Raw genomic sequence first — 10,257 nt, forward strand, 5'->3', positions numbered from 1 at the left:
ATAAGAATATCAAATTTGATGGACATATATCTTTTACTTATTACATGCAGGCTTTATGTGTGAATTAAGAATGGTTCATTTTTGTAAATCAGTTTCAGAAGAGTATTTCACAAGACCAGATAATCAAAACCATTTTTGATTTTGATTACAATCAAACAGGACTGATAAAGTTTGATTGGAAAACATAATGTTGCACTAAAGAACTTTTGTTAAGACCACATTACAAAGAAAAAAGAAAAAATTTTGGTCAGAGAAGCTTGCAGGGAGTTTGCAAATAAAAAAGTGTAAAAAATAAAATAAAAATAGGAATAGAAACTAGTTGAGAACTTTTCTTCTCTTTGTGATTGATGATTTTTCATATTGTACATTTGTTAAAATTGGAATCTTTGAGCAAAGGATAAATCATATTTAGTAAATGATCATTCAAAAGTGCTGTTGGAATGATGCAGCTATTGTCAGTGCAATAATAAAAATGAAAAAGAAAATATTTTCTTCCAACAAACTTTCTAAAGATAAATTTGTGGAAAGTTTTTTTTTTCTTAATAAAAATTATATTTTTTCTTGATAAAAGCTTGCTTTTTCTTGAAAAAAGCAATGATAGCTATATCATTGCTTCTTTCAGATATATATCATTTATTTTTTTTAATGATATAGATATATATCATTTAAAAATAAACATTCTAGAAAATGAAACTTCCCTCATGGAATTGTGTGGTTGTTGTTGTTTTTTTTAATGATTTTTTAGAATCTAGAGGGTATGGTATTTTAATATTTGAATATAAATACATAATTATAAGTTATTGATGGAGTAATTTAGATATTTATATTGATTGAGTAATTTAAAAGATTTATCTTTTTTAATTTCTAAATATATTTTGATGATATCTTTTTTTAGTCAATTTTGTACTTGGATAGTGTGATAGATTCTATTACCTCTCCTGATGATGAAGATTCATCTAATCAATTAGCAGAAGAAGCTGATAAATATTCAGAAGAGTTCACAAAATCTGACGGCTCTAATGAAAATTTAGATCCTCCAAGATCAAGCCATTTTATTACGATTTTCCCATTTGAACCTTGTGAGCAGAATGAACTCAAGTTAGAAGTTGGAGATTTAGTTGATGTGTTGAAAACTAGTGAGACTGGATGGTGGAAAGGAAGATGTTTACGTACAGAGTGTGATGGCTGGTTTCCATCATCATATGTTCAGGTTTCTTATTACATTTACTAATTTGTTCCATTTAGGCAACTTTAGTTTATTTGTTTTTCATTTAAATGCTAATTTTTGAAAATCTTTTTCATTTTTTTATTTATATATTTAATTTTATGACATTTGATTGTAATTTTTAATTCTCAGCCATCTTACTTATCTATAAGCAATTCATTTAAAAATGAAATTGCTGATGATAGAGGAACAGTGTCTGATAGTGAAATTCAAATGATAGATGCAATTACATTAAAAAGAAAATATCAAGTTACCAATGGTTACAATAGTGATAATGGTGACTGTAGCAATCAGGTAGTTCTCCGCGATATTTTAAAATTATCGATTTCTTTTCTCTATGAAGTTTGACAAAAATGTGTTTTATCTTTAGATTAACGAGTTAAAGAATGATTGTGGTAATTATTTTAAAAAATTATATGATTATTACGCACATTAAGTTGGAAAATTAATATATGTTTTAATAATTTAAAAACTTTATTTTTTAGCTTATCCATCAAATGGTTTAATAGACAGGGTATTATTTAAAACCGAACCTCCATCGAAACCAGTTCCACCAAAACCGCGAAAAAGGCATATTCAAGACAAACTGATAAATAATCCAAATATCGAAGAGAGATCTCAATCATGTAGCAATGCAGACAAAAAAGATTTTTTCAAGCAATCGAATATTAACCATAAAGATAAAAAAATAATTGCTTCAAAAAGCGACAAAGATTATCTGTCTCCAATCGATAAACTACGCCCTCGATCATTCCAAGATACACCTCAAAACAATTTTTTTAAACTTTCGAATAAATTTAACAACAATATGAAACCGGCTTGGTCTCTTCCTTCTTTAAATGTAGGTGAACAAGTAAAATTAAGTCCTGACGATGATCGTCCATTTCTTGAACCTATTCCTAGAAAAAATAAGCGATATTCTGTTCCAAATGATTCATTGTATATTTCTCAACTATCGTCAGATGGAAATATAGCTTTAAAGACAGAAGTTTTGCATTCTGAAGTATCAAAAAACTCTATTGAATCTGAATCTGTAGTTAACGAAAATTCCTTTTCTGCAAATGTAGATCTTCGAGATTCGTCTCGTGAAGACAATAATTATTTGTTAAAAAATGATAACACTATAAAAAAAACTCCACCTCTCTCTAAAAACTGTTTAGAAAACGATAAACCAATAGTTTACGAAGGTCTTTCACAAAATGTCTCGGATCAAAAAATGTCCGGAAGTTCACTATCTGAGGATGATGATTTTATCCAACGAGTTTATAATAAAGAAATTGATTCTAACAGACACTCACGATTAAGGACTGGGCATAAGCGGTTCTCTAATTTAAAAAATGCAATAATAGAGGAATCTGAATGTATATCACCAGATGAAGACACTAAAAAAGAATTAGATGTTTCTTTGAAAAACAATGAGGCGACATTAAAAAATGTAAATAAACTAAGTACTCAAACTTCGAGTTTAAATTCTGATGGTAAATTTTTATACGAACAAGACGATCAAGTTGGTTCAAGTAAATTATTTTCGCAAGGTTTAAAAAACTCTTATTCAACGCAAAGTTTATCTTCTATAGCTTCTTCAACTCGATCTAATCCTTCAACTAAGCTCGAGCAAATGAATGTTAGAAGAGCTATTGCAAATGTCGTTGCTAATTCTGAACATGAGCTTACTTTCTCAGTAGGAGCTATATTATATGAACTAAGACCAAGAAATAAAGAAGGTTTATCATATGGCATACTTGAGGACTCCAATCAAGGTTGGTATCCGTCGGATGCTGTGGAGCCATATTTTATTTTTTAACAAATTTTTTATCTCTATTTATTCAATTTTTTAATTGTGTCTAACTTTATAGGACTTTATAGAAAAATACGCAAAGTTTTGGTTTGTCGACAAATTTTTTTTTTTTTTTTTTTTTATATATACATACAATCTTCATATTAAAAATAATTAAAACTTACGCTATCAGTTTGTTATTTTTTGATTTCTAGATTTCAGCCATTTTTTTACACCTTTTTTTTTATTTCACTGCGTTGTAAGTATGTCCGAATAACAACAACAAAAATGTTATCAGATTCAGAGGCTTATTTAAGCACCTTCCACTTATCGTAGAGACCTGTATTTTTTTTCCTAATTCAATCCGCCTAACATTTTGTATAAATGCCATTCATAAGCTGTTAGATCACTTGGATCACGAGAAATTAATAATTTTTTAGTTTTTTCTCATTTTGTCTAAATTTAATTAACTTATATATTAAAGTGTTTCATTAAATATTCTCGAAGGGATTTGATAATTTTAAAGAGATAAGCTGTTACTAAATTTAAAATATTTACAAATTGCGTTTTAAAATTAAATAAAAGATAATCGAAGAAAATGCGCTTTAGAATGTAGCATCATAATACTTTGCAATAAAACAAATCATTTCAAAACGAAACTCGTCTATGAGAAATTCTAAGAAAATTGCATTTATCGGAAATATCGTATAAAAAAGTTTACAAGTTTAGAAAGTAGATAAGTAACGCTTATTAAAGAATATTAGTTATTTAAAATTTTTTTGTTTTAAATACACCTTTTCTTCAATTGGACTAAAAGGGAGAAAATAATATTTTTGTTTTTTAGATTTGAGCCTAATTCTATAAAACTTCCTTTAAAATTCTAAAAATTTTCATCTAAATTTATTGAAACGCAAGGACGTTGAAAAGGTGGGGCTTTTTTCCTATAAATTGTTTAACCTTCGTCATCGTCCTAATTTGTTAGGTTTTACTCCTCTGCTAACGTGCCCCACCTTTTAAGTGTCCTTGCGTTTCAATAAATTTAGAAAATGTAAATATTTTTGAATTTCCAAGGAACAGTTTTATAAAATTAAGCTCAAATAGGTAAAATCTAAATAAAAAATTATTTTCTCCTTTTTAGTCCAAACGAAGAAAAGGTTTTAAAAAAATTATTTTAAAAACTTAACTTTCAGCTAAAATAAAAAAAAGGCCTTGGTTAAAAAGTCCTATACAAGTATATGCACCGCAAAAACTATTGCACCCCAAAAACCACACAGTTACTTATTGGAATGAAGCTAGTCCGATTTACACCAAAAAATATAAGGGTTTGATTTTTTTTAATTTTCAAGCTAATTTTCTAAAAATTTCTCTGGTTTTTTAAATCAAATATTTCAGTAAAAACACCATAAAACATGTAAATGTCAGATCAAGTTTGCAAAGTTAACTTTTTTATAAGCCCTTAAGTGCCCTTTTCAATAATAATTATAAAGTTAAATTATTTTGCAGTATTATTTTTTACATTTTTGAGCCAAGTTCAACCTAATAGTGATGTGGTTTTTGGGGTGCATTTAGAAAATAAACTTAAAAGTCAAAAACAACAACAAAAATAATGTTTAATAATAATTTGAAATCATGATAATTTAAAATTATACATTACATTTGAAAACAATGTTTTAGTTATACATAAATTCTTTATAAAAAAACTATTCATCCCTCTCTGATGTATTACTATTTAAGATTTTCCTTGGATTTGTACCTGTTTTTTGCAAAGATGCAGCAGGAAAAAATCATTGCAGGTTTGTTGTCTTCAACACGACACGCTAACTTGCTGCACTGAGATTTTAAAATATCGTGGCATTTTGGACATTCCCTAAACATTGCTACTTTACAAATGTTTCCAGTACATACACATATCTCTTTACATTTAATAAAGATTTTCTTTACTTCTTCCTTTTTTTTTCCTGCATTTTGCAATTGTGTTTGAACCTTTTGTTCTTTCTTTTCATTAATGCTTGCAACTAAACTTAAAATGTCTTTAGCTTTCATGGACCCATGAACTTGAGTTATTCGTGTTGAACTGGTAGATAGATTTGGTTTTACTTTTCTAATAGTTATAAATCCTGGTATCTCCTCAAGTTGAATGCTCTTCTCGTGCAGCTCATTAATCAAAGATTGAGCACTTTCAGACTTTTCTTTCCAATACAATGCTGATCCTCTTCTTCTATCAGGAGAGGCAACAAATGATGAATCAAGGGAAGTCAATCTTGATTGCATAGATGAAACTGATGCCTCTTCAGGAGTCTTTATGCAGTCATCTGCTCTATCAAACTTGTCCTGCTGCATAAATTCAATGCTCAAGGCTTCATTGGTTACACCAACTCGCTTTGCAGCTTTTAGGAGAGTGGGTTTTGTTGCCCATTTGTCCCATATATTTGCTAGAATAAGCATGAATGCTTCTTTGTTTAGAGAATTTACCTCAGTAAATATTTTATCTTTTTTTTTTTTCTATATTCATGATGAATATTTTTATTTAACTGGTCTAATAGTTGTCTAACCCCTGTTGTATCTGGTGGGGTAAAAAACATCCATATGTCTCTTGATTGAAGGAATGACATAACATGATAATCAAATCTTGAACGATGTCCATCTAATAATAGGACTACTGGTCTTTTAATATTTTTCTCTTTTAAATACTCATCAAATTCCTTAAAAGTGGCCAAAAGTGTATGGTCATCTGATACGCCAAGGTCTGAAGTGGTTCCCAGTTTATTTCCTGTTTCTATTTTACCATCCAAACGTCGATTTATTGTCTCTCGATCTTTAATCAACGGGAAAAGTTGGCATTTGTGTGCTTTCTTGCAGCAACTGCTTCTGATTTACTACTTGGGTTTATTAACCTTATTCCAGAATGTAAAGTAAACTTTTTATTTAAATTATGTATATAAAGTTATATAGTTATACTTATATAAAGTTGCTTTGACAGTAATTTAAAGCAAATACAAGTAAATCTAATAAAACTGCTACATGTGGTATAGTAATATATATATAACAAGAGTAAATAATAGTTATATGCAATTTTAAGAATAGTTATTGGATAGTAAAAAAAACTAATGTAATTTTTGGGGTGCGTATGATGTGGTTTTTTGAGTGAATAATATGCTAAATAAAAAATTAAGTTTGCAATCACATATAAAATCAACTCAGAATATAATATAACTACCGCAAAACAAATCCTGATGCTTAAACTTGTTTGGAAAAAGTTTTATTTGCATTTTTGTTGATGTGGTTTTTGAGGTGCGCTTTAAAAAAACAATGACTTTTGACATGGTAAAAAATAGTAACCAATTATAAATGATTTCCAGAAGCCCTCTGGAAGGAGTTATTTATAGTAGCAGTAATAAGAAATATTCGGAAAAATTGTAAATAAATTGTCCATAAGAAAATACGAGTATGCCATCATTCGTGCAGTTTTTGCGGTGCACCTACCTGTAAAATCTTATAAGAATTTGAAATATAAATAATATCAGATTTCACGCCCATTAAATTAAAACATATAAATTTAAAAAAGTTCAATCAAAATTTTGTTTCGAATTTTTTTTCGTTTTTTTGGTTCGAATTCCTATCGGACTTTATGACTAGGGGGTCGCCTTGTTTTTTTAGTTAAACGTTTTATACTTAAATTGGCTATTCTTAAGATGTAAAGTTTACAGCTTCGTAAAAATACTCCACTAATTTCTGTTGTCAGGTTACTGAAAACCACCGTAATGTTGGCTGATTCTTAGATATTGAGCAAAAAAGGTTGGAAAAACAACCTCCCTATAAAACGACCACCTTTTAAAATAAAATCAGAAGCACAAAAATAATTTTTAATTGCTTTAAATTTAAAATTTTTTCAAAGTTTCAAGTACTATTTAATTAAAATTTCAATTCCTTTCAATAAAAATGAACTGGTAAAACTTAAATTGTTATAAGATACTAAATGCGTGGCATGATGTTTGGTTATTTTGAGCGTTTTTATTTAAAATATTTTGTATTAAAATTTTAAATATTCAAAACAAACTGGAAAAAAAAAACTAATTCAATTATCTTTCAAAATTTTCCTAAACGATCTTTTAGGAAATTTTTTTTTTTTTTTCATCATCATCAGAGTCATTCACGACTGGCGATTTTATTACATTCGATCAAATATAATCAAATCGCGAGTAGTGAATGATTTTTTCCTGTATGACCAACAAACAAAAAAAAAAAAAAAAAATACGGGGATTGGTTTGAATTTTGAGAAGCCTTATAACTTTGCTTGCTTTTCTATTGACATTTTGTTTTCAATACGTATGTTATGTGATTATTTATGTGTTCCAATGTCAAAAATATCTTCAAAATGAAGCTTGTAAAAATTTTGCAAAAGCCACACTTGCAAAATATATATTATGCTTTTTTTTAATGTATGAAAAATTTATAAAATGTTTTTTCAAAAAACGACTTTTTTTTAAATTTTCTTTGCCGTATAATTACGTAATATTTTCAATTAGATAATAATATTAATAGAATGAGTCAATATATAACAAATAGCCGGAACAAAAGAAGACATATACCGTCTTATCGCCGAGCCCCGTTTACACTATCGCCTTTAGTTAATACTACTATTTAAAAATTAAAAAAGGTTTAAAAAAAATTACAATACAATCTCACAGTTAGCAGTTACAATTAAGTAAATTACAATACAATCTTACGATATTACAAACGCTAAACAGTATGATAAAATACTAAAAATAAACAATACCATAAATATTTTATTTTAATACGATATAAAAGGCAGATAATCAAGATAAAACTAAGTGAGTAGTAATAACTTTTTCAGTTTAGTTTTTGACCTTGTTTTAGAAGAAATATTTAAAATTAGAAGTTTTTTCTAACAAGAAACGTTTACCTTCTCTTTTAAATTTTTCTAAAGAGAATGTAAAAGAACTTTCTAAACAGTTTTATCTTTAAAAATATTTTGAAAGAACTTTTTCCACAGAAACAGTTCATGATATTGAATTTGAAATGAGATTACTTTTAAATAAGATTTTGCAATATACTATTTATCATTTAAAAAGTTTGTGGTGTTTGTATGAGAAACTTTGGTGAAGTAAAAGTAAAATTTATTAGGAGATAAACCATGTTTTGATTTTAACATTAACCATGTTTTAATTTTAACATGAACAGCATAACTTGGTATATATACAATAATGGTTATATGTCCTAAAAACATTGAGTGCATTAAGTTCCATTTAAAAGAGATTCTCCATTAACAGTTCTGTTAACGCCAAGTATAATCCTGCATGTGTGTTTTTGTTTACCATACACTTTCTTAAGTTTTACATAGTTGGTACTTTCCGATGCAATATTACAATAGAAAAGATAACTATGAAAAAATGAAAAAAAATATCTTTTTTAAAGACTCAATATTTAGAAACAGTTCAACTCTTTATAGCACAGAAATAATTTTGGAGATTCTATTTTCAATAGATTTAATATGAGATTTTCATGATATAAAGAGTGTTTTTTTACTTTGAAATGGAATAAAACAAAGATAATTTAGTTGAAGTAGACTAGCGACTTCACATATATACACCGAAAATAGTTTAGCGGCGTTAAATCGCATAATCTTGGAGGACCCAATGCATGGGTCCGAAAGGTAAAATTATTCGGTTACCAAACATTTCCTTCAATAAATCCAATGGGGGCGAGAGCTATGTAATATGTTGCACTGTCTTCTTGAAACTACAGCCCCTTCGCATCATAGTTTTTTAATTGATGAAAAAAAGGTCAGTCATTATGACTCTATAGCGGTCATCATTGACTGTAACGTTCTAGCCAGCATCATTTTTAAAGAAGTACGAGTCTATAATTCCAATATTCCATAAAGCACACCAAACAGTCAGTTTTTTTAATGTAACGGTGACTCAACATACACTTAAGGATTAAATACCTCCAAATACGTCAGTTCTGTTTATTGGAATCATATTGAGCCAAAAGTGAGGTTCATCGATAAACAAAGTTTGTTTATAAAAATCGGGATCAACGGAAACCTTGAAATAGGTGATAGTGTGGCTTCAATTCTTCTACGAGTTGGATTTTGTAAGCACGCAAATCAAGATCTTTTTGCAAAACCTTCCATAAAGTGGATGGACACATACCCAATAAATCCATTCCATAAAGTGGATGGACATATGTTCAATAAATCCATTCCATATAGCGGATAGACACATATGCTGTGCACAATGGCGGATAGACTGATTTGAGTATTCTTCTACGCTATGCACTACAGCAGCAATAACTTTTTCTGTACGCACTAGACGTCTTTGTGGATGCATTTTACCATTTAAACTAAACGTGGTGCAAAATAGTTCCATAATTAATCAAATTAATTGATTTAATGGATGAATATTTTGACCGTAAAATGGACGTAGTGCGCGATACATATTTCGAAAAGAACCATGATTTTCAAAATTAGTTTGCACAATTTGGAAGCGTTGTTCAGGCGTCAGCCGTGAGAGAGTCCTGAGTATCTTTCTATCTGATGATCTGAAATGGAAGCGAATATGATATTTGGCCTATTAAAAAAAATATTTAGATCAAGAGATATGAAGCTTTGGAGTAAATTATACACTACGTATGTTTGGCCGCATCTGGAATTCGCTGTTCCGGTATGGTGTCCTTACTTAAAAGGTGACATCAAATAAATTGAAAAATTCAGCACAAAGCAACAAAAGTACCTCATGATTTAATAGGATTACCTTATGCTGAAAGGTGTTGCCGGCTCAATTTTACTACTTTGGAAAATCGCACGAAACATGGGGACTTGATCAAACAGTTTAAGCTAGAAATCGGTTTTGAGATTATCAATTGGCATAATTCACCAATTCGCAGATCATCTTCCAACGTCTTAATGCGTAAATTCGCATATAATAATGCTCGTCACAATTTTTTACAAATCCTATTGTCAATGATTGGAATAACTTGCCGTCAGCATGCAAAAAGGCTCCGTCAGTTAACGCATTTAAGAATAGAATTGACAACTATTTTTTTTCTTTTTTTTTTTTTTGTAGTTATTTTAGGTGCTCCCTGAAGTCCTTACGGTCTTATCACTGAGCACCGCGGGAGAGCATTTAACAAGAAGTTCGCGCCTCCTTCCGTACCAATGTCGCTTGTTGGGCTAGGGCTGGCATCGAACCTCGGACCTTTGGGTTCTGAGCCAGAGCTCTAACCACTGCGC

General features: G+C 29.2%; 1 protein-coding gene across 8 annotated transcripts in view; it reads left to right on the top strand.

Annotated features, from left to right (window-relative positions):
- The window catches only part of LOC100211309 (uncharacterized), a 41,334-nt gene extending 38,143 nt beyond the window's left edge, over positions 1-3,191 (top strand). For 5 of the 8 annotated variants that reach the window (XM_065812221.1, XM_065812218.1, XM_065812222.1 and 2 more), the window contains 4 exons: positions 896-1,210; positions 1,358-1,519; positions 1,596-1,620; positions 1,711-3,191. In XM_065812221.1, coding sequence (XP_065668293.1) covers positions 896-1,210; positions 1,358-1,519; positions 1,596-1,620; positions 1,711-3,029 — 1,821 coding nt within the window. In that variant the 3' untranslated portion in view covers positions 3,030-3,191. The remainder of the gene's footprint in view (positions 1-895; positions 1,211-1,357; positions 1,520-1,595; positions 1,621-1,710) is intronic. The other 3 variants (XM_065812225.1, XM_065812224.1, XM_065812223.1) reach the window with 1 other exon arrangement.
- The last annotated feature ends 7,066 nt before the right edge of the window (positions 3,192-10,257 follow it).

This window comes from Hydra vulgaris, chromosome 12 (assembly GCF_038396675.1).
Source record: "Hydra vulgaris chromosome 12, alternate assembly HydraT2T_AEP".
Taxonomy (NCBI): domain Eukaryota; kingdom Metazoa; phylum Cnidaria; class Hydrozoa; order Anthoathecata; family Hydridae; genus Hydra; species Hydra vulgaris.